The sequence below is a fragment of the Aspergillus fumigatus genome, chromosome 3, assembly GCF_000002655.1.
Source record: "Aspergillus fumigatus Af293 chromosome 3, whole genome shotgun sequence".
NCBI classification, from domain to species: domain Eukaryota; kingdom Fungi; phylum Ascomycota; class Eurotiomycetes; order Eurotiales; family Aspergillaceae; genus Aspergillus; species Aspergillus fumigatus.
Window position 1 is genome coordinate 3009052 of NC_007196.1, and position 26381 is coordinate 3035432.

At 50.5% G+C, this 26381-nt stretch overlaps 8 protein-coding genes across 8 annotated transcripts; 3 read left to right on the forward strand and 5 right to left on the reverse strand.

Annotated features, from left to right (window-relative positions):
* Nucleotides 1-296: 296 nt before the first annotated feature.
* Nucleotides 297-3224, forward strand: AFUA_3G11470 (uncharacterized protein; the record flags this gene model as incomplete). Its single annotated transcript, XM_749379.1, has 1 exon — nt 297-3224. The coding sequence occupies one exon, from the start codon at nt 297-299 to the stop codon at nt 3222-3224; it is 2928 nt and encodes a 975-aa protein (XP_754472.1).
* Nucleotides 3225-3500: 276 nt separating this feature from the next.
* AFUA_3G11480 (putative mitochondrial methylglutaconyl-CoA hydratase (Auh)) lies at nt 3501-4491 on the forward strand (the record flags this gene model as incomplete). Its single annotated transcript, XM_749378.1, has 2 exons — nt 3501-3856; nt 3921-4491. The coding sequence occupies 2 exons, from the start codon at nt 3501-3503 to the stop codon at nt 4489-4491; spliced, it is 927 nt and encodes a 308-aa protein (XP_754471.1).
* A 105-nt stretch (nt 4492-4596) lies between these two features.
* Nucleotides 4597-6418, reverse strand: AFUA_3G11490 (putative GABA permease; the record flags this gene model as incomplete). The annotated part of the gene is made up of 5 exons (XM_749377.2): nt 4597-4701; nt 4753-5472; nt 5529-5878; nt 5935-6102; nt 6163-6418. The coding sequence occupies 5 exons, from the start codon at nt 6416-6418 to the stop codon at nt 4597-4599; spliced, it is 1599 nt and encodes a 532-aa protein (XP_754470.2).
* A 956-nt stretch (nt 6419-7374) lies between these two features.
* Nucleotides 7375-12884, reverse strand: AFUA_3G11500 (uncharacterized protein; the record flags this gene model as incomplete). The annotated part of the gene is made up of 4 exons (XM_077804430.1): nt 7375-11370; nt 11789-11833; nt 11885-12518; nt 12576-12884. 4 exons carry the CDS (start codon nt 12882-12884, stop codon nt 8021-8023), a joined length of 4338 nt encoding a protein of 1445 aa, XP_077660581.1. The 3' UTR covers nt 7375-8020.
* A 2474-nt stretch (nt 12885-15358) lies between these two features.
* AFUA_3G11510 (sugar O-acetyltransferase) lies at nt 15359-16556 on the reverse strand. The gene is made up of 2 exons (XM_749375.2): nt 15955-16556; nt 15359-15882 (listed from the first exon to the last, which is right to left on the reverse strand). The coding sequence occupies exons 1-2, from the start codon at nt 16290-16292 to the stop codon at nt 15534-15536; spliced, it is 687 nt and encodes a 228-aa protein (XP_754468.1). The 5' UTR covers nt 16293-16556; the 3' UTR covers nt 15359-15533.
* A 2135-nt stretch (nt 16557-18691) lies between these two features.
* Nucleotides 18692-19782, reverse strand: AFUA_3G11520 (uncharacterized protein; the record flags this gene model as incomplete). Its single annotated transcript, XM_749374.2, has 1 exon — nt 18692-19782. The coding sequence occupies one exon, from the start codon at nt 19780-19782 to the stop codon at nt 18736-18738; it is 1047 nt and encodes a 348-aa protein (XP_754467.1). The 3' UTR covers nt 18692-18735.
* A 3416-nt stretch (nt 19783-23198) lies between these two features.
* AFUA_3G11530 (J domain-containing protein) lies at nt 23199-25128 on the reverse strand. Its single transcript, XM_749373.2, has one exon. It carries the CDS (start codon nt 24943-24945, stop codon nt 24010-24012), a length of 936 nt encoding a protein of 311 aa, XP_754466.1. The 5' UTR covers nt 24946-25128; the 3' UTR covers nt 23199-24009.
* Nucleotides 25129-25193: 65 nt separating this feature from the next.
* Nucleotides 25194-26180, forward strand: AFUA_3G11540 (putative FHA domain protein SNIP1; the record flags this gene model as incomplete). The annotated part of the gene is made up of 1 exon (XM_749372.1): nt 25194-26180. One exon carries the CDS (start codon nt 25194-25196, stop codon nt 26178-26180), a length of 987 nt encoding a protein of 328 aa, XP_754465.1.
* Nucleotides 26181-26381: the final 201 nt, after the last annotated feature.

The following is a 26381-nucleotide window of genomic DNA, read 5'->3' on the forward strand; positions in this document are numbered from 1 at the left end:
TCAATGGCTTCTTATGTTCTGCGGGGGTGTTCCGGGAATACAGATATATCAGCACTGCCAGTCCTACAGAGACTGACTCGCCGATTGATACAAATGGCGAGGAAGATCGTTGGCATGACTTTTGGTGCAGAGTCCGAAATCAGTCTCGATTGAGCCGGTCGCTTTCACCCTCCGGCTCGAATCACCTGTGCGGACATAACCAGAGCTCCGGCGAATCGGACAATTCACCGTCAATTGTCGATGTATATTCGAGCGAGCACGATGCAACTTTGACCGCATACTCCGAAACGAAAGCGATGTCTTCTCGAAAGGCCACAAAAGTGAAGGGGAAACAATCTTCTATCGTGACGCCTACGCAGTATCTACTCGATGTTCTCCGTGATTCTGCACGCAGTACCGGGGATGGACTCGGCCAGACGCAGCCTGTGAATTCCATTGTGAATGATTTCGGGAAACGGCAGAAAAAAGCGCCGCGCAAACAACCGAGATTATCGTTGCAGACTATTCTTGCGGATTGGATACAGTGTGTGGATCCAGTCTTGGGTCGGGCACAAAGAGCACATCATGATACCGAAGCGACGGCCGAGCTGGAGATCGTATTGCAACAGGCGTTTCCGCCAAAAATCATCGAGTATCTGACGGCCCGACATTACAGCCCCAGCGATGTGTTGCTTTGGTCATGGATTCTCAAGGGCAACACTCACGAGGCTGCTCTCCGAATTTTGATGGCCGAGTCTGCAGAGGGAGCTAGACCCGGCTCCCAACGTCGGCTCATACCTCCGTTCATTCCTCTACTTCTCTTGCGCAGACCAAGCCTTGACGCGAAGACTTTTCGCTTGCTTCTTATTTATTCCCTGCACCTCATCACTGGCCGAAAAATTCCGCCTTTGGACGCCTTCAAGCGCGTACAACGCACTGCTCAGGAGCTCGAGGATAGCCTCGGCTCACGACAGACAGAAGCCCTCATCGACACTACTACCTGCTTCGTGCTCGTTACCCGTCTGCTTCGTCATGCTCGGGAAGTATGGCCACAGGCCCAGCTCACCATCGCGCGTGCCTTCGCATCCTATCTAACTCTGCTAAGAAACGACCAAGAAATTTCGCAGATTGCCAGGCACCGTAGGAATCAATTCATGGCTGACAAGTTCAATGCATGTCTCTGGCTGCTCTCGTTGCCTTGCAAAGCAGGCCCTTTCAAGTTTGTTTCGGTACAGCAACAAGCTCAATTCGAACTTCTCAAGGCTATGGCAGGACATAGTCCTGTCCTTCCGGTTACGCGGCAGGGCTACCAAGGTATCATTGCTGTTCAATTGGCCCACAAGAAGACCTCCGCCGAACGGCAATCGGCAGAACTAAAGGCACCATCATGGCCACCGTGGAAGGAAGAAAAGCTTGGAATAGACTCTCAACGCGGAAACGAAGGAATGAAGAGTCGCGCCATGCGCGTGATGGCTCAGATGAGAGAGGCTGGCTACTCTCACACTCGCTGGGAGGAGGTCTCTGCAATCTTGGCCGGTTGGGACACGGACAAAAGCCCGACGGTCCAAACCAGGGCCTTGATGCGTCGACCGCAACTGCTACGTGGGCCTGCAGGAAGCAAGCCGGATCATCATGCTGTCTGGGTGGCCCGAATCCGCGCCACACGGACGGTTAGGGAGGCTTGGGCCTGCTTTCTGTCATATCAAGATCAAGGCCTACCGCCGCGCGCGAGTATATATGTCGCTATGGCTGAGAAATTGATATTCCGGAGAAAAGCGCTTGAGAATGACTTCGACCATATCAGTCATTCTCTACCAGGTGATGGCCTGGAAGTCTTCCCGGAACCTGCCTCCGCCCGCGATTTGATCTATGTACACACGGAGCCTCCTACCCTAGAAGAGCTTCTCAAACAGATGCTTGCCCAAGGGATCCGTCCATCCGGGAGATTCTTGGCTTTGCTTCTGCGGTCTGCGCCGACATTCAATTGCGGATTGGACTATCTTAGTTGCAGTGACTTGTCGAACGAACAAATCCAAGCTTTGTGCACTGTGAGGGAAAGTACATCAGATTATGATGTGTTGGATTCAACGGTTTTGGATGAACTGCCCGACTACCTCTTTTCCTCTTTCGTAGGCTTTCTTTGCAACTATTCGAGTCTTGACTCCTTGCACCTGGAACGACACGATATACGCACTGCCGATCTATTCCCCATTATTATGAGCAGTATGAGCAGGACCCATCCGAACGAGCCGAAAACCTCGACGCTGTTTTCCAATATTCAAACATCAGGAGAAAGCGGTACCTTGCAGCATCCGAAAACCCTGTCGCATGCGATCCAGTTGTTGAAGCTTCGAAAGTCCCGGTTCACCCCTCCTTGGATTCATCTCTTGACAGCGCTGAGCAAGGATCGCATCAGAACGCCGTATCGCAGAATGAGCCGCAGTGCACAACGGGTGCTTGCTTGGTATGAGATGGTCGAGGTCATCGGTTGGATGAAAGAACGTGCCATCGACCCTGGTCTGCAGGGGCATCAGGTCCTTTGCGCCAGCTTCTCAAAGGCGGTGATGGCAGGTTTAAAACATCCAAATGCCGCCGAAGAGGGCCTGGCGCTTGTTCATGAAGCAGCGCGGCGAGGAAACATCAAACACTCCAAGGTACTCCGCCCCCATTTTGAGGACATGGTTCGGGGTGGACTTGCCATTCTCAAGGAACTCTTTAACCAGCTTGTCCTTTCGGATCCGAAAAACGCCCCTTTCGGTGAGCGTTCGGAGGGCCCGTTCGAGAGTGCTACAAGTTCGCCAGTGGCTATTCCTTCTATGCTTCACGTCCCTTCTCCAGCCGCTCTACATGCATTCGTCAGAGCTCTCGGGCTGGCTGCGGAGCATGACGGCCTGTTGAACTTGCTTCGATGGATGAGCCAGAATGCCACCACGCTCAAAGAGACGGCTGATGAGCATCTGAACGGCGATCGCATGATGCGGCGTACTCTGGTTGCACTTCGCGTGTTCCTTGAAGGATACCGAGGGAAGCGACCCCGGGGAGAATCCGACAATTTGCCGTCGGAGTCAATGGCTGCGGGAGAACCTCTCCCCAGCGATGTCTCAGCCCCAGCCGCGAACGGGTCCAATTCGAAGCTGCAAGAGGCGTATGAGATTGTCGCGGCGACTCCGCTGTGGGGTTCATGGCCAAGCGATGATGAGGTCTGGGAGTATTTACAGTGGGAACCTCAGCAGTCTGTACATTAGATTCTGTATGCATCTATATATGTATATTTATTTAGCTGTAGTCAATCCGATAGATACCCTTTCGCTGATCGACATCTTTCGCTTGTCATGCACAGTCCAACTGATCATCCGCTTATCCGCGGCATACTTCGGGTCCCCACAATGAAATGGGAGTAAAGCTTTAGCTTTCCCCGCGAGTTGGAGAACGACCAGAGAGCTTCAACCTCCATCTTCTTGATATTCTTGCATTCCCAACTGTGCTCAACCCTATCTAAAAGTCTCAATTGATATCGAAAAATGCCTCCCCGACTCCCACGCCTCGCACCCGCTCTCTCCAGCCCCCCTCGCATCGTCTCGCTCCGCGTCACCATCTCCCGCTACAGCACCAGCACCAACACCGACGACGCCGTCATCCAAACCCAACAAGTCCCCGCCCCAGGCTCCGGCAGCATCCGCGTCCTCCTCCTCAACCGCCCCAAAGCTCGTAACGCCCTCTCGCGACACCTCCTCGACACCCTTTCCAAGCAAATCCACTCCATCGCCGCCGAGGGCGGCACCGGCCCAACCCGCGCCCTGGTCATCGCCAGCAACATCGACGCCGCCTTTTGCGCCGGCGCAGACCTCAAAGAGCGCGCCAAGATGACAAAGGAGGAGTAAGAAACCCCCTACCCCCTGTGGCGACCGCCAGCGTACCGCATCTTTTGTTGACCAGGGTAGGACGAACGAATTCCTCACCAAACTCCGCGGCACATTCCACGACCTCGCCGCGCTGCAGATCCCCACCATCTCCGCGATCTCCTCCACAGCGCTGGGCGGCGGCCTCGAGCTGGCGCTGTGCACGCACCTGCGCGTGTTTGGGTCGTCTGCTATCGTCGGTCTCCCAGAGACCCGGCTGGCGATTATCCCCGGCGCGGGCGGCACGTATCGTCTCCCGGCGCTGATTGGGGTGAACCGCGCGCGGGACTTGATCTTGACCGGGCGACGGGTGTCTGGTCCCGAGGCGTACTTCCTGGGTCTTTGTGATCGGTTGGTGGAGATCTTGCCCGAGGAGGAGGGGAAGGAAGGGGTGGCGAGGGAGAAGGTGCTGCGGGAGAGTATCAAGCTTGCGCTGGATATCTGTGAGGGGGGTCCCATTGCCCTCAAGCAGGCGATTCAGGCCGTTGCGGGGTTCCACCGGGGCGAAGCGGCGGAGAATGAGGCGTACAATGGGGTGATTGAGACGGAGGACCGGTATGAGGCGCTTCGGGCTTTTGCGGAGAAGAGGAAGCCTGCGTTTCGGGGGAGGTAGATAGCTAATATGTCTACGAGGTGGTGGCATCTTTCTTTGTTGTAATGATAACTAGACTATGGGTCTTGCTCAGGTTCTGTATGACTGTCTAAACTTCAAGAAGCATCACGAATGTTGGATAGACGAGTGCCCTCTACGAGGGGAAGACTTCCGCTTCGACACGATTGCAACGCTTGACTCCTGAACCAGCGCCTCGGCAATCACAACACTCTGGAACCATGTCAGGAAAAGCTGTTCACGATACCTGGACTGCATACTCACCGGCCCAAAAAACGTCTTCTTCTTCCCACCATACCACACCACCAGAATCAAGACGACGATGACAACAACCACCGGAGCCAGATAGTTCATATTAGACGGCGTAGGCGGCATGATCGTCGGAAAACAGAAGATGACTGTATACAGTCCAACCCACACACACGAGAACGCATTCACAAAGACCCCATACCGCCCTAAATCGAAGTAGCGGTCGACAAGGACCTTCTCCCGTCCTCGGAAGAGCAGGATGCCCTGCGGGATCACGTACGTCACGTTCATGGATAGGATGGCCATCGAGACGATGCTGCTGTATGCCGTGCTGGATGCAATGTAGATGAGACCATACAGGGCCATCAGCACGGCGCAGGCAACGGTCGAGGCGACGGGCGTTTGGAATCGCGGATGCACAGTGGCTAACGTTCCGGAAAATGGCAGCCCGTTGTCCCGGGCAAACGCCCAAGCCATGCGGCCGGATGCCGCGAGCCCGGTGACTGTGCCTCCAAAGTAGTTGAAAATCAGCCAGATGGTGAAAATGGCGGTGACGTCTTTGCTGCCCGTTGCTTGATGGTACAGCGTCAGGATAGGCAGTTCGGACCGGACGACCTCGCCTAGGTCGACTGTCGCGAATAAGGTAGCCACCACAAACGGTAACGTGGTGGCAATCCCAATCACGGGCGTTAGGCACATCACCTTGGGGATATTCCGGCCTGGCTCCGGGACCTCCTGCGAAGAGTCAGTCTTTTTTCGAGGTGCAGCCATTGGGAAGTCATGAGACATGCCTCGGCGATATGGGTCGCTGCGTCGGTAGCAGAGAACATGTACATACAGGTCCCGAGTCCGATGAGGAACGACAAGCCGTCGGGCCATCCCGTCTCGTTCTGGTACTGGGTGAAAACAACGCGCGCAGACTGCTTGCTTTTGCTCATCCCGAGAACCGCGGCAAGACACGCCACAAAGGCAGATATGCTGCTCCAGAACATGACCTCCTGCAATCGCGGCAACCAGTGAGCGAGAAGACAAACCATTGCCGTTGCCAGGATTATGAGAGCGAGAAAGACGAGGTATGTCTGCCACTGCCTGGGATAGTAGTCCTCGTTTAGGAACGACCCGAGCGCAAGAATCGCTTGAGCTTCTCATCGTAAGTCGAGCCTGCTCAGAGAATTCTCACATCGACTCATGACATACCGATAAAAATGGTGCCAGACACTGTGGCCAGACACCAGGCAAGAGAGCTCAGCCAGCCACATACGAACGCACAAGGTGTTCGAGTCTTTGGTGACGAAACCATATAGGTGAAATGGTACTGTCCTCCGCTGGACGGAAACGCCGATGCCAACTCGGCGAGACCCAGGGCTGAGACAGCATTATCGAATCAGCGTATTACTACAGACAATCCTGGAACGCAAGTCGTACTGATTATAAAGCACACGATCCCCGCCACTATAACGCCATAGAACACAGCGGGCCCTCCACCAGCCATTAACGCAGTTGGGAAGGTTCCGGAATAACCAACCCAGGAGTTTGTGATAACATAAGCAAATGATAGAGCTGAGCTCGCCGAGAACTGCTGTGGGAGCTCCCTTTGCTGTCCTCGCGCTTGTGGCACGGCATCGTCAGCCGCGAGGACGTTTGCTGGACCGGATTTCTCGGTCTTGTGGGAAACGACCATCTTGCAACCGTGTTCCCACACTCTTGAAGATAGCAAAGCCTGCTGTATAAGTTGGGTTATGGCACTGCAATATAAGGATATCTTATCAGCCTGGTAGTGGAATGAGGGGCCCAGTCAGGAGCTGGTATGAAATAGAAGTAAGGGATGTCAGGAGTGCACCCATTCATACGGCCTAAGGATGCTTCATTCCACAGCTATCTGAAGCGCACTTTCTGGAATAGAAGCATGCAAGATGCTGGACTGTAAGCGCAAATTGCTCGTTATCTTCATCTTCTCATCTTCATCTTCTCACCGCTGCCTTGTACAACGGGCCAGGGCTGCCAGACGTAGGCTGCAACGCAGCCCATTGTTCAACGGTGATGGTGGCACAGAAAGCACGAGCCAGAAATCGGTTGTTTTGATGCCGGGCTAGACTTCCTGAGTACTAGGCAGTTCACCGAATCAAGCCTCTTCTTCTCATTGACCAGTGGAACATTTCAGTTGTCAACGGCATGGACCCAATACCTCCTGATCCGATATATGCTGGACCATATGCAGCATGAGCCATACCAGCCTGGTCAAATGGAGAAGCTGTTTAAGGAGCTGACCTGACTGCCTCAAATAGAGGTATCTTGAACTGCATAGATGATGAAGATCTTCTTACTCAAGGGAGAAAGTGTTTTGCTAGGTCCACTGCCCCTTGCGGAAAAATTGCGGCAGCTCAGATCACAGGAGCGTCCGTCTATTATTTTTAGACAATTATTCCCCAAGTCGGAGTCGGCATTTGGGATGGAAGCATTGACCTTGCTGTCTGATGATAATGTCTGCGTGTGCCTTTGAAATGGCCGTAGCAGCAGGCCAACTTACCAGGGCCTCTTATCGGCTCAAGTCAGGAAGATATGCCTGAACCGGAACAACGCAGGCGCTTGACGCTCAGTAAATATTATGCAATAGTCTCAATTCCAGCCTGGTCCAGACTGTGATTGAGGGATAAGAAGCAGGGGATGTGGAGGCAAAAGTGGAAATGTTCGACGTGCAACCGATGACGAATTAGGGACGACGTTCATGCAGAGGCGTTCCAAGAAGAGTCCCGTTTTGCACTGCCTAGCATCTAGGTATCTATAGCTTCTAGAAAAGATCATGGTGCAGGAAATAACTCAAGTCTCAGACCAGAAGGCTTCAAAGCTGGCGATATCGGTCAGCGTGGGGCTTTCTTTGCCCGCGGAAGTAGACATAACATCAATGCTTGGACTCAGGCATACTAGAGCCTGTTAACCAAGGCGCCCATTTATCCTATCACTATGATTATTACCATGAGATGCACCGTGTCTCTTCCATAGCAAAGGTATCCCAAACATCAAAAGGAAAGCAAGTATAGAAGCCGGAGGGAACAGTAAACGCCTGTCGACTATGCCGCTCTATCTCCCATCTTATATGCATGAACCTTGATCAAAGCGGTCAAAATGCTGGATGACAATGCTAATATGAAACTGAATGCTGACGGCTCATAACTCCAACCTGTGCTCATGCAATTGCATCAGTACCTGCCCGATGCTTTCTGTATTTTCTTTCTCTCCTCATTTCTCATCATCCCAGTGACGAATTCTAAAATCAGTCTTTGACTCAGGGAGCATTGGGGGAGCTGCCACTCCGTGGTCGTCGAACGTATGTTCCTTGTGTGGCTGCACCAACCCCCGCATCCTGACTCTGACGGATGAGAGGACCCGATCTGTTCGAGTGATATAATTGCCACGCGGAGTCGGAGACTTGATAGCGCCCACCCACTTCGAGTCTCTGCCGAGCGTCCTGCACATTGACTCGATGGGCCCCGAAGTGCAAAACCCCTATGTCTTCGGGTGAGCCAACCCTCCCCAGACTTGCTGGTTGCTGCACATCCCCTATCCAGCCGCCAGCCCCAGAAAGTGTCTGTTGTTGGGGCATGTACACCACGGAGTTGGAGGGCAAGGGGACGAGTCGCGGTGGAAGGCGCATGGGCTCTGCTTCCGGTTCTGGTGACCAGGACTGGTAAGACTGCCCCGAAGGCCCTCGTGATAATGGCTCCAAAGTGGGAGGCGGGTCGGATGTGTAACCAGTGTTTCCGATTCCATCCGTGATAATCGAAACCGGTGGTGAGGCACCCGGCATGATAGCAGATGGTTGTGTGACTGATTGGTGTGTGCCTTGGAAGGGAGCGACTGGCCCGAAAGTGGCGGCCGACTGACTAACAGGCGGCGGGGGCGGCAAGTTGCTCGCATTCCAGCGTCGTGAAACCGTGATGTCGATGTCATTCTCGTACGGAAGCGGCTTTGGGGGGAACGCCAAAATCGACGGCGTACTGGCCGACATGTCCCTCAACGGCGCCGCTGTCATTGACGTGGACAAGTGACGGTAGTGGTAGCGTGAATCCGGTGCAATTCCCAAGTCCAGTGCGTGCAGCTGCTGTGTGAGAATTTCTGGGCCTGGCTCGCTGTATGTCGATCGGCTCAATCGGCCTTCCTTGAAGCGTGGCTCTGTGATATTGGTTCTCAACGTTTCACCCGAAGATTTGCTTTCCAACAGCTTTGGCACGGGCAAACCTGGGCGATCCGTCTCCTCAGGTGACGACGAGGGCCGCTGTTTCGGTGATGACGACGGAGTCCCTCGTGCCTCTGCGACGCGCTTGGCCTTGGCGACCACGGCAGCCCATGTTCTGTTTGTTTGACCGGCAGGCAGGTCTTCCTCGGATCGCCGAGGACTGGCACTCTGCACTGATGTCAGTGCTTCCGTGGCAGAGACAGAGGAACTACTGCGGCCCTTCTCCATGCTACTGCTTGACGCGCTCCTTCCTTCCACAGGGAAGACCTTGAGCACAGGAGCTGCCGGTTTGGAGCCATGTATGTGGGTGGGAAACTTTGGGCGCTGTTTCAGCTGCCTCTCCTTCCCAGGCTTAGAAATTTTCTGCGGCTTCTCTACCACCTGCCAGCCGTGATCGTCCCGTGGCGGGCTCGAAGCAATCGATGGCTTTTCCGTAGCCTGGCTTGTCTGCGAGAGCGAAGACGCTTCCATCTTCTCCTTATTGGCTCTCTCGGCCTCCTGTTCGCTACTCGATTCGCGAAAAATATGAGGCAGAAAGGGGCTCAGGTTGAACCCGTGCGCCGTAGCGGGCAGCTCCTTCGGTGACTCGACTTTCGCCGATTCGTCGCCGAGATCCCAGGTTAGTTGCCTCGACGGGCTCTCGTCAGAATCCGGCACAGAGGACGAAGAGCTGCTTGACCTATCGAACACGGACCGGTGTTTGCGAATGGAGTCCTGCGAAGAATGCGGCGACAGGCGTTCGATCTCGCTGGAGATGCTCCTCATTAGCTGTTTTAATTCGTTACGCGCCTCTTGGACAATTTTCCCTTTCGCCGCCCGTTTTGGAAAGTTCTCGATCAACCGGGATGCGTGAGTTTCATATTCCCGGTAATCCTTAACCAGGCCATAATCATCGACCAGTTCCATGCGCTTTTTCGCGTTCTCGTACGACTTGCAGAGAAGGCGGATGGCCACGACGAGCCATGATTCGTAGAAGCCGGCCTCGGCTTTGACGACTCCAGAGCCTGTCCCTGACGCAGGGCCTGATCCAGCCGCCGAGCCTCGCCGAGCTTCGAGCCTCGATGACTGCTTCCTTTGCTCTTCATCCATGATTTTCAGTTCGTCGCGGCAGAATTCCTGAACCACGCTATGGATCTTGATGACGTCGATCGAACCCGCCTTTTGGTAGATGGAGAAGCTGGCTTCCTGGCTACTGCTCTCCGTTTGCGACTCGGATAGTTCGGGCACCACGGCTCTGGCGTCGAGTATCAGTTCCTTCTCGGACTGCGGGGAAAGATCTTTTAGAACATAAGCATCGGAGGTCCTCTCTATGAGACCGTACCGAATTAAAATTCCTAAAGTGGTGTCGATATCTCCCCGCTCCCCGGGCCTACTGCTTGTGAGGATATCGACGTTCCAGGTCTCCAGAACTGATTTGCCCAAGTTGATGAGTCCCAGCGGCACATGGTGTCCAAAGAAAGAGAGGAGATTGATCAGGTTCAGGGCCTCAAAATGCCCCATCCGGTAGAGGTCGTGCATAATACTGAGGAAGGGCTCCGCAAGTTTTTCATCGGTGAGGTGCGAGTTAATATGATACCTCTCAATTGGCTTGGATGTCGCACTGAGACGGTGACTGATCGCATGAATGGCCAGGGGTAAACACTCGTAGTGCATGACCAGTTCAGTTGCCTTGCGGACCTGCTCTTTGGTGGGTCTCTTGATTCCCAAATCCTTGAACAAGAGCTTGCACGCATCCTCGACCGACAGAGGGGGCACTTGAAGGCAGTAGGGCTCGTACAAACGCTGCTTCTTTCGCAGTGTTCGATCCACCGAGGTGTACATAATGCTGCACTGTTTGTTGAACGGCAAAAACTGCCGGAAATGGTTCAAATCATCTTCGTGATTGAAGCTGAGACCATCAAAGACGAGAAGCCACTCCTCTCGAGCTTGGAACCAGTTGCGAACCATCTCTACGTACTTTTGCGGAGCTTTGAAGTCTGGGCACTCGAATTCAAGCTCGTCCGTTAAACTCGCAGCCTGCGCGATGTCCCAGAAGCACTTGCTAGTTGACTCGCGCGATTTTGCATCTACCCAGAATATGCCGCCAGGGTAGCAGTCGCGCTGGGTCCACACATATTGTCTTGCCAGATGAGACTTTCCGGCTCCCGGGCCCCCGCATATCAAGACGGCTGCCAGGCGCTCGGCCCGCTTCTTAGCTCTGTATAGCCGAGCGTGCAAGATATCCAGCTCTCTGGTCATGCCAACAAAAGTGGCATTTGGATGGAAGCCTGCTGGTACCACAAACAGCGGCTCTCTCAGTGATGATCGTGACAAGGCAAGCTGTGCTGTACTATTGGAGGGACCGGGTTTGGGGGATTCACCACCCCCTCCTTTCGAGGCAGGTCGATTTGCGGGATTTTCTATGAGAGAGAGAGAAAGTCAGCAATGGTCTGACTGAGAAGGCTATCTTGTTTGACACAGCAATAACTATAATACAGGGAACGACGCAATATTTCAAGTGCCGTAAGGTCAACAGGCAAAGCATTCGAGTAAATCAGCAATCTTTTTTTTTCTCTTGTTTTCTTTCATTGCAGCTCTTTTGCTCTTCCCTTCCGACTAATCATCGCATGTTAATGGTATTGAGGAACCAAGGGTCAACGCGTTTCCTGGTTCGAGGTCTTCCAATATTGGCATGAGATTCAGAAGGGGAAAAGGGATTGCTCTTATGGCGAACTGAGGCATTCATAAATCAAGCATCTGCAGGTTCCTCGACCTCATACTCCCGCAGGGTAACAGAACCAGATGACCGAGGTGAAAGAAGGAGGGGTTGATTCCTACCAGATGTCTGAACGTTCTGCATGCTGGATGCCGGGCTGATATTTTCTATAAAGAGAATGAGTAAAGGCTACGGCTTGTTGCACATGACGGACCTACCGTTGTTGAAGATTTCTTTTGCTTTGGTCTGCCGGATCACCAAGCGGGTCTTTTCTTCCTCAACCCATCTGTCAAAGATGGTCAAGGGCGCGTCGCGCGAATATCGAAGTAGAGCTTCAGCTACAGCCTCGAAGCCAGGGGCGTCCTCGTCTGCAAACTTGCACATATGGCTGTGGTCCGCCTCAATGCCCATTCGCTCGACACCTTCAAAGTAAGGAGCGGCAGAGCTTTCGTCCACAATAAGTTCGCGTGTGCCCTTGACGTCGGTGGATCGTGTCTCGTGGAAGAAATAGAGATGGAAACGGCCCATGATGTCGGCAAAGAGACTGTTAATGTTCTGGAGAGTCTCATTGTTGGTCCTCAGTGCTTTAATGAGCTGCGGGGAAGACTCCATAAACTTCTTTGGCAGCACGGCGCTGCAGATGTTTTGCAGTAGCACGCCCCATTTTGCGACGTCTGAGCCATTGTGTGGGGTCCCCAAGAAAAGAATACCGTATGTTGAGACAAAGATCGACCGAAGGTGCTCGATCTTTTCATTCGAAACGCTTCTGCAGTAGATCAGGGCCCGTTTGACGACGAGACCGCCCAGTGAATGGCAAACAAAGATGATGGGCCGATCCGGACAGTGGCGAAGCTAGAGCTCAGCAGTTTTAGCGAGATCACGGTAGAGGGGGGAATATACGTAACTTACGTTGCGATTAGCAGCTAGGGTTGAGGCTAGGGTTTCAGCATGCTGATGGATGTGGTCTTTGGATGCTCCGTCGGTGAAGGCAGTGACATTGGCGTTATAGCCGTACGTGAGAATCCGGACCTTGCACGGTTCGAGCAGGCTCGGCAGTAGATCTGCCGGCCAAAAAACGGGAGGATCCTTTGTAGACCAGGTATTGTATGGATGACCGTTGAGTCCATGCACAAAGACGATATCGACCAGCGGCTTGTCCTTCGAGCAGAAGACCTGGGTGAGGCCGATCGTCTTGACCTTGGCAGCCCAGTCGGTCATTATTATATGTAGGGGCGAGCTAGCCAGTTAGCTAACTCGTATCACGCGGACTGGTTTTCGACGGCAGGATTACGCGGGGATCATTGATTGTGGAAAAGATGATTAAAGAGTGTCGCTAATGTTGAGATGGACGATGAAAACCGAGCATAGTGAGCGGAAACAGTCGAGTGAGGGGAGAATGGAGATGGAGGAGCAGGTTAATGGAGAGGGGTGAGGGGAGAGGACAAAGGAGGAGGACCATCTTAAATAGAATAGAATGAGTAACTGTTATGGTTGCCGCGACGATTGTGAAGGTACGCAGAGCTCTTGTGATAGGTGGTTGACGGTGAATCAGGACCAGATGATATGACCAGCCTTGCAGAATGACTACCTAGTTCCCGAGTACTTAGTAGAGTACCTAAGCAGTAAGCAGCCTGGTGCCTGCGGGTGGCAGTTCCTCGCTGGTCACATTTGGTGCCCGTTCCCGTGGACAGGATCAGGCTGACGGTCCTGATTGGGGCAGGTCATGGGAGACCCTACCTCAAGAGAGTCAATTCGGATTCAGTTCTGGTTTTCCTAATAGTGACGTTAGGGTTCTGATCAAGAACTCCATTCTGTCCTTACTACTATCTACCTTTGCCCTCGAGGGAGAGAAAGTGCTGCCTACCAGAACCCCAGGAGCGATTGATTATGGGAGTAGATTATATAAAGGTGCCCTGGGGCGACGGGGCAAACGAACCCTGGTTCCGCGCGGGAGGCGGAGCTACCTAACTATCCACTCACGGAGTAAGGACCTGGATAATAGTCTTGTCTCACTGGTGAAGCGATCAAGAATATTGTTGTAAGATATGGATAAAATCCGTAAAATCTGTAATACTATTCAATGGTCTCGACTTTAGACTCTTGGGGCAATCCTGAGGAGCAAGTAAGAAAACGGCAGGCCCAAGGATCAATACAGGAATTAGCGAGGCATATAGGAAAAAAGTCGTCAATACTCGATGGACTGATGGAGTCTATTGTTGTAGATGTCTTCATTCTCTTATTTCTCTTCAACAAGCCAAGGGCAATGAGTTAATGTCTCTTACGTAAACCTCAGCCGCATCCGAGCGTCTTACCGCATCTGCTAGTGCTAGATCTGACTGGCGGATCTATGTACCTTCTACGCAGGTACCCAGATTGATGCTAACATGGCTCTCTCCCTTATTTTGCACCATTCATTTTGAAGCACCTGTGACCTGACAGTGAGGTCTAATAATCACCAGGAGAATCAAACTTGAATATGACTTTATTTTCGGAAGATGTGTGATGTTGGAAGTTGGTATTCCGTTCCCTGCAGACACTGCCGTTCTTCTCTCCCATGACCTGCCCCTACTGCCCCAATCAGGACAGGCTAGGATGGGGCCAAAGAGAAACCCGCAGAAGTACTCCGTACAGTGGACCATGATATCATTAATGTATCCATCGCGTCTATCAGAATCTATCCCTGTCGTCCATGATCGTGCTTTTATTACCAGGTATATCCGATGTCAATATAATTAATATTCTACTTGCAGAAGCTGTCAGGTACTCCCGCGACGCAAATACAAAGTCCCGAATACCATCGGTTTCCTCCAGTACGTAGCTGTAGAGATTAACATAAGAGGATGCTGGATACTCCATGAGGAGATAGAAAATAAGCTTCTACAGTACCTCCAGTAGGTCCACTGTACAGTACTTTGGTGATTCACCGGCCACCCCAGGCTGTCTCCCGATTCCACAGCCCTATTCAGTGCCATGTAGGCCTACTTAGACTTAGGGGCAGAGTTCTTTGCCCAAGGAACTATTTCCCAATAGGCAGCATTTTGGAGGTACCAGAGTTGTGCCCAACTTAGATATGAGTCATGGTTGTAGGACCTTGGCTGCTTGACTCGTACTAAATGAGACAGCTGAGTTCAGATGACCGTACACCACCATAGCGTCTCTCGCAGGTGTGCATAAAAGTAGATACTGGTCGTTAGAACGGGTATTACGGCCTTGACAAACCCTTACTCTCCGATTGCTTCTTAAACCTAGTAGGTATTCTTGTATTCACTGGAGACACCTACGGAATATTGTCCTCGATTGATTGTAGTGTACAAATCTGCGTCAACGTCAAAGTCATAGGATCCCCAAATAATCATCGAATTTACACTCCATACGTAGAGTGGTCGATCCACGGTTTGTTCATATCTGTGCTAAGACTCAACCACTCCAAGCTGGACAGATCCTGGAAGGCTGGAAAACCCAATTTAATCTATCCCTCCGCGCAAGGCCACTTTAGTGGCGGGCTTAGTCTGTGCAGATCTTGTTCAGTGGGATTCTATTCGGCAGTAGTACGGAGTAATCCAAGCACAATCCATAATGAAGGCCGACCATTTAACTCGCCCCAAGTCCTGTGAAAGGAGGGTTCGGAGGAGGAGAGCACCGACAACGATCGTTTGGAGCCCGGGGCCGCTTCGTAGGGATAGCTAGAGGGATTAATATACTATGACTCATTGGTTTGTTCCAGTTATGATGTAGCGGAAGTACATTTCTGATATAGAAAGGCCTAACGTCCGGTTCGCGTTATGAGCGTGGGAAAATCATTGCATTCTATCACGTATGATGCTATCCTCTGAGTCGTAATGATAGCTAGACTGTAGCTACCATGGACTACAGATTCCTGAACGGATTTGTCTCATCCTGCTCTTCTTCCTCCGCCGATGGAATCGTCCGTTTGACCCGGCACGGACTCCCCAGTGCCACAGAGAAGGGCGGAATATCCTTGGTGACGATGGAGCCCGCGCCAATCGTCGAACCCTGCCCGATCCTCACGCCAGGCAGAATGACGACATTCGCACCAATCCAGCAGTCATCCTCGATGAAGATCGGGTGGCCGAATTCCACATTCTTCCGCCGCGACAGGATACTCGTGTCGTGGCCGGCAGTGATGATGCTGACGTTCGTTCCTATCTGAACCCGGTCACCGATGACGACGAGGCTTGTGTCCAGCACAGTGAGACTGATTCCCCCAGTCAGTTCAGCTTATGCAAGCACTACGAAAATTGCAGGACGTGAACATGGATCGACATACTTCCAATTAATGAAACAATTCTTGCCGATAATGATGTTACATCCGTAGTCTGCCATGAACGGCGGCTCGATAAACGTGCCGTCGCCCACTCGGCCGACCACGCGCCGGAGCAGCTCGAGCCTTTTCTCGGCGATTTGTTCGTAGGGCACCGTTTTCGTATCCAGGCCGTTGTAGTCGGCTGTTAGCCCGCGACACCGGTGCCGTGCCTCGAGTAGTTTGGGTGTGTTAGGATTGTACATCATGCCGGAAACCATGCGCTCGTATTCCTCGCACATGGGAACGTCTTTCAGTTCGCGCGCGAGTGCGATGATCTCGGGGCGCTTTTCGCTGGCTGCCATTTTTGTGCGCTGGTCCTGTGCAGGCGTGGTTTACGGTGGTTTTATGATGTATGAGGCGGCCGCTAGGTTTAAGTACCTGGAGGTGGAGACAGTGGCTTCAGAAGACAACTAAACTCGGCAACCTGCTTATTTAGAGATCGAGTTCAGCATCGATTTTGATGAAGTGCTGTTGTACATTGTGAATGGTGCGATTGTCTGGTCACCGATGATTAGCCGGCGTTGAATACGGGTGGGTGGTTGTGATTCGTCGGAAATGGAGTGGGCCCGTGCTGGGTGTATTGCCTTTTAGAGTAATATCTTCAACTTCTGGTGGAGATATTGAAGATCCACTATGCAGTACAAGCACTCCAACACTGCTCTACTACTGCTGCCATGCTGGCTGAATTGTACATTGAAATGAATGTATCTTTCTGGCAAGACAAGTAAGACAAAGCTAATCACTCGGTATGCTTAGTCTCCAGGCTATACTTGTTATTGTAGTGCATGAAGAATAATACAAACTACAAAGATATTGTCAACCAGAATATGCCTAATCATTTCTACTATACTAGAAACGGAAGTCTAGACGCCTTTTTAGCTTAGTGGTTTTATGGCTGATAGATATCATTATTCTCGTACTTACGTCTCATTTCATTCTTACTATTTACTGACCTTGACTCAGTTCACTCTGCTCATTGACAGCAGTGAATATCAAAATTTAAGCATGATATTATATACAGCCTCACCTTCTACTTATCACGTCACTATCTCCATCTTCCCTTCTTATACTTACATCTCTCTTGTTCTCTTCCCTTGTATCCACCTTCCCGAACAAGCACATGAAGTTTCAAGAACCGATACTGTCAGTTCCTGCCGAGTTTCCCGACAACATCAGGGACTGTTTTGCAACGATTATTATTCTAGACGAGGCGCATACCCTGCGCAACGCGGCGTCAAACCAATCGAGCAGTCACTTGGTTAGGCGCCAATTTCCACCTGCTTCTCTCAGACACCCTAATCTTCAATTCGATTGAAGATTTCTTTTCCGAGGCTATACGCCCTTTCTTTTTACCATCCCATCACTCTGGAGCACGGCAGATTGGAAGCACTGGGAATCAATAGTAACACCAATGTGTTTGACCTGCCGGATGATCACCCAGGGAAGAGCCTTTGCTGCACTGTGGAGGCTGTTGAGAGATACATCCTGCTCCCGTCGGTAGCGCCATCCGCGGCTGGTAGCAGACTTCGGACTGTCCTGGCTGAGTTGAGGATTCGGCGAACTTTTTTGTCATGCATTCCTTTTGACTCGCCCATTGGCATTGGTGCTGATATACCCCCCTTACAACGCAAGGTCATACATGTGACTTTTTGATGACATTGAGGCAGAGGAGTATATAAAGTTTTCACTTCCCCACAGGCGAGTACTAATCATCCGCAGCCAGCTGGACCCCAACAGGTGTGTATGGAACATGAAGAAGCTTCGCAAGCTAGTTCTTCCTACCTCCTGGCTTGGATTTCATTTGTTGAGTCAGCGCTCAAGGCTGAGAGTATTCCAATGATCTGCTCGAAATTGCACACCGGACATATCGCCAAAGGGTTCATGAAAGAAATAAAGGGCGGCACTGCTCTTGATAAAAAGAACCTCCAACATTTTTGCGAGACTGCAAAGGAATCATTGATGCAGCTCCGAGAAGAACGCTCCCCTTCGAGTTTCTGCTCAGGGGTCTCCAAAGCTCAGATCAATGATTGGTATCTTACGGGATCAGGTGCTGATTCACCACGAAAAGGTAATCATATGGACAATGTTTCCCGCTGAACAAGTGTTTATTGGGGAGGCCAACATTGATGCAAAAGTCTTCCACACATCCCTTGGCTTTGCAGAGAGAACCTTGCTACTCTACGAGTTCATAACAGAGCGGGACAAGTGCATGGTCTTAGTTTGTTTGTATCCTGTAAACGCTGCAGTCTTAAACTTACAATAACTATGTCGGAATGTGCATCTCTCTCTCTCTCTCTCTTTTTTTTTTTTTTTTTTTTTTTTTTCTTTATCAATCACCAGCTAATAGAATATGTCATTAAGAGCGACCTAGCATTGATTCTAATTTCTACTACACTTAATACTTAAATACTCAAAAGCAATTCGTTCTCACTACCTTACAAACCATGGCTTCTCAAGGAACCCTGTTACCCAGTAGGATGCAGACTCGGGGTCATATAAATCAGCATCCCTAGGAACAACTCAAGAGTCAACCATCAATACAGTCTGGTAATGTCATCTCTCTTGAAATACAGGGAAAAAACACAGCAGCTAGCAATATAATAAGGCCCCTAGCCTTACCTCCCGTTTTTGGCTTTCGAAAAGTGCAATTTGGTTAAGCCATTCACGTAACAGCCTTTGCTCGACTCCGCCGGTAAGAATATAAAGAATGAGTCAAAACAGGATCCTGGAAGAAAGAAGCAATGACTACTCGAGCCAAATGATCATTTTCAGGGATGCCGCCAATGCAGTCAAGGCTGCGTTGCTGACTACAACGACCTGTGTATCCGGACCAGGAACACGAGATGCACCTCTTCCCCGTCCAGCTTGAGAGACTGCGCCTCTAATCACGTCCGTATCCCAGCCAGGAGGAACTCGCTCTTGTGCATTGGATAATGTACGCCGCAACCAATAAGTGGTGATGATTCTCCAATCATCTTGACTCGGTTCCCAAACATTCAAAGTCCGGAAATCAGGGTTCTGGAAAACCATCAGGGCCCCTTGGACACGGGCGTACCCTAGAGCTAGTTCAAGAGATGGCGTAGTGTATATTCCAGGCCCAAATTCGTTGTCTGCGTGGTTTGCATTTACTGTGGGAAGAAAACAAGCCATTGCGGAATACAGAGCCCGTCTGGAAAGACCACGGAAGAGTAAATTGCCCCCCAAAGAGTCAGTAAAGTCGCGCTCGATATTCTGACAGGAGAGTTTCCAACGCGCCTTAAGGGTGATTCTCGCAGAAAGAACTCGTGGAGGGAAGCTTTGCTGGCGACAGAAAGGGAAGAGATCTCTGGTGCTATATGATGCGATGGAACCAGTGACAGATGGTGGAATAATGACAGGTCTCAGAGGGAAAGCGACCAAGGAAAACTCAGGAGGAGGGTAGCAGTAGTTTCTGTAGACAGCGCCAGGGATCCTTCCTCTTTCATAGAGCGTGGGCAGCATCGATTGAATAGAGGCATTGCAGGGAACGCAAATAACCTCATCACTCATGGTAAAGTCCGGGCTATCAATCGCGTCGACCAGGTCATCTAGCTTTGCTAACCAGAACAGGCTTGACATCGGCCCAACCAGCCTGAGCGTACGATCTCCCTCGGGATCGATCCATTCTGCGATGTCGTCTGGAAGCGGACCGGGGTAGCCGTCTTCGACTGTCCAAACAGGACGAAAACCATGAGCGACGAGTTCTTGAGGGTCTCTTTCAAGTTCTGCGAAGGAAAATCCAAGTTCCTCTGTGGGACTCTCGGGGAGAGCCATTTTAAGTTCGGTGGAGGGTAGCCTGGGAATGTCAACTGGTGTTTGGATCGATGAATCACTTGACGCAGAAGTGCTTCTCGCAAGGCTGGAGCCTGGGGGGGTCGAGGGGAAAGCGTCCGCCGTTTTCGTTCGAGGCTGTCCGCTTCCACTTCGTCGTGGTCTTTCGTAGTAATGACTTAATTCAAAGTGTATGTGGTAGCTGAGAAATTCTTTCTATGTGATCTTTGTGGAAGAGGTAGATGAGGGCTAAGTTGACCTCGAGCGATGTGTTTACCTTGAATGTTGCCCTCTATTCGGCTTGTATACTTCTAAAGGGAAGGCGCAATGCATTTACACAATATGAGCACCTTACGAGTACCATCACAAACGCAACACGGCTTAGAAATGAAATAGGAAAGTCAACATACTCAGCCATGCCAAAATGTAGCTGCTCAGTCAAGGTCCAGTGTTGATGATACTAGCAAAAATCTGATTACCGTAAAACCAATATTGGGTAGATGAACTCACATTAGAGGAAGTCTCTGACCGTGCAGTGTTCTGCAGGTGCTGTGGTATCTGAATCTCACGATGACAGAGTCATAAAAAGCTTTTCTATAGTCATCTAACATACTCTTCTTTGAAGTAATAGGGTTGATGATAATTTTCTGAGATGGTTTCGAAATACTGTCTGCTGTGGGTACATTTGGGGTTTGTGACATGGCTGTGGTTGGGGTAGTGAGCCTAGATAGATATTAGAATGGCGTAATATTATATACTGTGTGATATATACTTGATATTGAAGCACTATATTCTATATTTGTGGACATGGAGCTTCGAGAGCGGTACGTACCTACAAGCACTCAACACTGCTCTACTACTGCTGCTGCTGCCATGCTGGCTAAATTGTACATTGAATGCATTTTGTGTTTCTGGCAAGTCAAGTGAGATAAAGCTGATCACTTAGCATACTTAACTAAACTAGCTGACCCAACCCACAATATGGGTGGGTTAGGATTGAACCTGAACTAAGCCGTGGTATCTAATCCACATGGGTAATCCTGATTCATAACAGCCTCTTTGACTTTGAACAAAGTCAACAGTGGCAATTGCTGCATAACTTACATCCTGTAGGGACGTAAGAGTGTTGTACTACACCGCTGCTTTAAGAAACAGAAGAATATTCAAGCATCCTAGATGTTATTACGTCTCGACTGAAGGACAAAACATCTACTTTAGACAGCTTCACAGGTCCTGGACTTACACAAACCAGGGTGGTCTGATATCTAGTTACCTGTTTATGGTGACCTTAACCATGGATCTGATAACAGATTTCTTGCCAATTCCCTCTCTTCCAGTCGCCATTGAAGCATCTTGCGCATGAATTCAAGAAATAACTTTTTATATTAGCCTTGCAAGTTCCCTTCTAGGTTCTCTAAAGACAGTATAGGAATCTGAACTCCTCCTTTCTAATTTCCTGGGTATTTCATGGTCAGAAGTCAAAACAGACAACATTCAGTAATTATACCTTTACTATCAAAGAATTCTGAAGCATATTTGCTCTTTTAAAGCATATCTTTTAGTGGCGGCCCTAAAAGTATGATCATCTTAGCAAGGTGATGGCTGTCAGAATTTTGCTTGTTTTAATCCTATGCATAGAATAGATGTCCTTTTTGGAAAAGATCCTACGTCTACAAAAAGTTTTATTGTTAGTCTAGGTAGATCAGGTCATTATAATGATAAGTAAAGAAAGAGGCGATGCTGGAAGAAGTGTTACATACCACCACTGCCACATTCCAAATATCAACTTTCTGATCCCAAGGCATCCTAGTACTTTAGGAGCATGGTATATGTAAGGTTGGATATCCCCACAGTATTTAGTCAAGCCAAGGCGAGCCTGGCCAAAGTCACCTAATACAGGTCGGCCATGATGCTTAGTTCTTCCGAGTTTACAAGAGGCATATACCACCCAATCCCCCACTATCTTACGTGGGCTAGGGTTGGATTTCTCACCCTCTTCAAAATCAGTCAAAATTGAGTTGTCTTTAATACTAAGTATGATAGTCTTTTCTTATATATCTAACAGAGACAACTATTAGAAGAACCCTATGGGGGAAGAGTGAGCGATTTATACTAGTATGGACAATGCCTGCTTTATTATAGAGGAATTTAAGAGCAAGAAGGAGATGTAGCAAGGTTAGTTTAAGTATATTCTTAGGAAGAACTTTAGCCGCGAGTTAATTGCGAAAATCAGAGAGACTTATGCCCAATAGAGTATGAATAAGGCACTGGTAGTTGCCTTTGGGAGAGCCAATCTAGAAACTATCCAGCGCGCTACGCACAAGCATGGCACCAGCATGGTGTGTTTTGATTAATTTGAGATGATTATAGACTTCTATTTCTCTTATACCTTCTGGAGAATCACGCTCACACACTTTTAATATGACATACACATATTGCCTGATATAGAGTTAATTTTCATTTAACAGTAACAGCAACATCTATTTACTTTACTATAGGTCTCAACAAAGCCCCACAGTGGAATATGCCCTAAAGCCTAGCTTCCCCACTACTTAGTATCTTGACTGAAAAATCTCCCCGATTTTGACAGGATAAAAGCATTCTTACGAGTACCATGGAAGTGTCTCTTCCTCAACTTTTTCGGCTGAATCGAGAAGATGAAGAGTAGATTGAGTGAACTGTCGCGCTGGTGAAATAGCACGCTGAAACAGGGGTCTCTTGAGTAGTCGGGGGGGGGAAGGTGAAACATCATTGTCGCAGTGCGAAGCTCGAGAATGATTATATATGGGGATAAGGCGACCTTTATCTGGTGGTTGGGGCCAGACCATGGGAGCGTGACTGGCTTACAGTACATCTGGCGGTTGGCGGCAAGGAAACCCCGGGACCACAGGGGCTCATCCCACGACCACCATATATACTCCGTAATACAGCTCCATAACTGGGTGCGTGCTGGCCTTAAGCTAATGACTTCGAATCTGCTTATCTGCCATTGGCCCCTCATTGCTTATTCTTGCTCACGCCTGCCTATTTCCGCCTACTTCTGCCCATTTTTGCCCATGGCGATCGTCCCCGGCATGAGCCCCCCCACTACAGATTCTTAATCGTCGGGTCAATAGCACCGGGAGGCACGCGGCGCACCGAGCGCGCAAGGACAGCCCTGAAGTCCAGATATAGGGCTGCAAGAACATATACATGTTATTGGTCACTCCTCGAGAGGCGTGTCGCGGATCCACTTCAGTCCGCGCGTTACAATCACCTCGACAAAGGCATTCTGGATGCTGGTTTCACGACTATCTCCACTAGGATCTGCCTGACCTGCTCGCAGGGTAAGAGTGGTTTGACCCGGAGTTTCGCGCAGCTGGCTTCTAGACCGTTGAGGTGGTCGTCTAGTCGGAAGAAGCGCCCGTCCCAGACGGAGGGGACGTTGTAGGTGAGGTCACTGTGCAGAAAGCCTTGGTCCAGTACGGGGCGTGAGCTTCGGCTAGAGGGGAAGAGTTCGCCTTCGATTTATGCGATTCCCTGACTGTAGGGGCTTTTACTAGCTTTGAGGATGCCCTGTTCGGCGGCACAGACTGTAAAGGCTTTGTCCATGGATGTCATCAAGATATGATGCGGCTGTTTGATCTGTTTGATCTGTTCTACTGATTAGACAAGTAGGTTGAAACTAACGCGCTTGTATAGGGCCGAGGGGGATGAATGCGACACTCTAGGGATATAAAACAAGTGAGGAGTATTGATTGACTCATGCAAATGTGTACAAATTACTTAGTGGGTAACTGCTGGGTTAGGATTCTCAACTCTCGCCATAGCGTTGAAAGGATTATGGATATCCTGTCAAATGGGTTGAATACACCTCTTCATAGGGTATCTCAAAGGGTGCAGAAGGCGAAGATTAGCACCTGAGACGATAAGACAGACATGATCCCTCCCATGACATCATCCTTGGATCTCACGGATGAACTGGTGTTGCCCTCTTATCTCTGAGAAGGCGAGTACGTGCTTTCAAAAAAGCATACCTATGCTTGGCAATTAGATCGAACCTAATGAGCTGCTTATCCATCGAGTGTAAGTGGAAAGTGGAAAATGTCATTCAGTAATAATGCTTATGTAGAGCAGATGAAGCTGCCAGGACAACGCATATGCAGATAGACTTTTCAGTCTTGCGATAACTGAGATCGCATCGTGCAGTGCAGCTACTTGCACGCACATGTAACCCATCAATGGAACTCATCAGAAGTCCTTGACCAGTTTCTGGGTACCATCAGATTCAGAGTGAGAGGGGGCCGAATCCTCAATTTTCAAAGAGGCATCCGGTGTCTTCTTATGTGAATGAAGGACCTTTTCGTATACTGCTTGCTCTTCCTCCTTCAACCCTGAGCCGGATGGATCCCTCCGTATAAGGAAATGCTCTACTCTGGCCTGGGATGATCCCATCTGCTTCACAGTAGTCTCCCTTCGTCCTGTAAGTAATCGGATCGACTCTTCATTGATCTCTCGAAGCCTTTCCTCATACCCAGTACTCAGCTGGCTAATCCAGGAGGCTTGCACGGCACTTCCGAAAAGGACCAGAAGACAAATGAAGGTCACAAAGGTCCGATGGTCGACGATCTCTTGCTGTTTCGGCTGATGGCGGTTATGCCATCTCTCCCAGTCCTCCCATGTCGCATTGGCGTATATAGGGTGATAATCACCCGATGCTGTTCTGGCCCAAGAGGACTGTGTTTGAGGACCTCGCGAGGGATGGAGACTCCAGCCAGTACCGAATTGATCGTAGGCTGCCCGCTTTGCTGGATCCGACAAGATCTCATGAGCTGCTACAACAAGATGATACCGCTGAAGTCGCACCTCAGGTGTGAGGTGTCTACAGAGCGGATGATCGTTGCACGGGCGGTCCGGGTGGTAAATCTTCACCAAGTCGTAGAAGCGGCTCTTTGAATATGGAGCGCCTCGGTCCTGCTTAAACACGTCATAGGGCGTGAAGCACGGCGACGTTGGCCATGAAAGATCCTTATCATAGATATCGTGTGCAGTTGCGTAGAATCTGCAGGACGGAAAGCACCATGGTCGGCGTTGGCCCCAGAGTGAGGCGGGTGGCGGGAAGGACGAAGACGAAGGAATCAGCAGTTGGAGACCGCCGTAGCAAAGGGCATTAGGTTTCTTGAGCATGGCGGCCGCATGGTTTCAAAGGAGAGAACACAACATGCTCCTCCGTACAGATAGATAATGATGCAGTGAGATGATACCTGTCCAACAACTCCTGTGGGTTTGTGGTCAACAGAAGATATGTCACTGTATGCGGAGTATTCCCCGATCAGCCGACAAAGGGTCACGTGAAGGGACCCATCTTCTTACCTTCCTCATCTGTCAGGTAACCACCTCTTCCGGATATCTCTACGAATGAGCCCTAGTTGGCCATGGCTGAATCGCGAGCTGGCTACAGTGAGAAAAGACGGCGCCGGTCGGCGTCCGAATCCTCCATTTCAACAAGAGACGACGATAGACGACTGCACACGCGAGAACGACACCGCAATGGTGATCGCAGTTCTCGAAGAGATAGCTCCCGAAGACGGTCCTCGCGCAGTCCGACGGGGAGAGATGCACGTCAGCTAGATAGCCGTGATCGACGAGACCGCAGGGAAAGACGAGAAGGTTCGGATGATCATCGCAGAAGACGAAGACATGGCTCTGAAGAACGTGGTCACCGCCGTCACCGCGACCGAGACTCGTACGACGATCGAAGGAGACCTTCCCGAAAATATCGAAGTCGATCCCGTTCTCGCTCGCCGGCTGGACGCACACGAAGCCCAGAGTCACGGGGTTTTCCCCGATCCAAGGCTCCCTTGCCTTCTCAGAATGACGCATATACCTCATCGGAGGTTGCGCGGCGAGAGGAATCATCAGCACCGCCGCCCGAAAAGGAGAAACCGAATTTTGGAAACACCGGTCGATTAGCTGCTGAAACCAATACCGTCAACGTCGGTGGAGGTACGGTTGTCCTCAAATACCATGAGCCGCCGGAAGCGCGCAAGCCTCCTGCGAAGGAACCTTGGCGACTCTACGTGTTTAAAGGGGAAGATTTACTTGAGGTAGTTGAGCTGGCTGAGCGCAGCTGTTGGTTGATCGGAAGAGAGCGCCTTGTGGCAGATTTCCCACTGGATCACCCTAGCTGCTCCAAGCAGCACGCCGCCATTCAATTCCGGTACGTCGAGAAGAGGAACGAATTCGGAGATCGAATTGGAAAGGTCAAACCCTACATTATTGACCTCGAAAGCGCCAACGGCTCCAATGTGAATGGAGATACGATTCCAGCCGGACGCTATGTTGAGTTGCGGGACAAGGACGTTCTCAAATTTGGCCTGAGCTCGAGAGAATATGTTCTCATGCTACCTCAGCCAGATTGATCGACAGTCGCACGAGGTGTTATTTCATTCAGATTTCCTTCACGAGATTCGAACCCGCAAGGGAAGACCTACTCGCAATGACTGGAGGGCCGAGGCTCTACAGGGAATATGGATCATAACGTGGTCATTGTGCTTTGTCATGGAATATGCTATACTAAACATCATGAGATCGGTGAAAAAGGAGACCAACCATGCGTCGGT

Coding starts and splice junctions, on each gene's coding strand:
- AFUA_3G11510 (XM_749375.2), bottom strand. CDS start 16,292: ATGGCAGCCAGCGAAAAGCGCCCCGAGATCATCGCACTCGCGCGCGAA. Junction 15,883..15,954: donor AATTGTTTCATTAATTGGAA/GTATGTCGATCC, acceptor TGGGGGAATCAG/TCTCACTGTGCTGGACACAA.
- AFUA_3G11530 (XM_749373.2), bottom strand. CDS start 24,945: ATGCTCAAGAAACCTAATGCCCTTTGCTACGGCGGTCTCCAACTGCTG.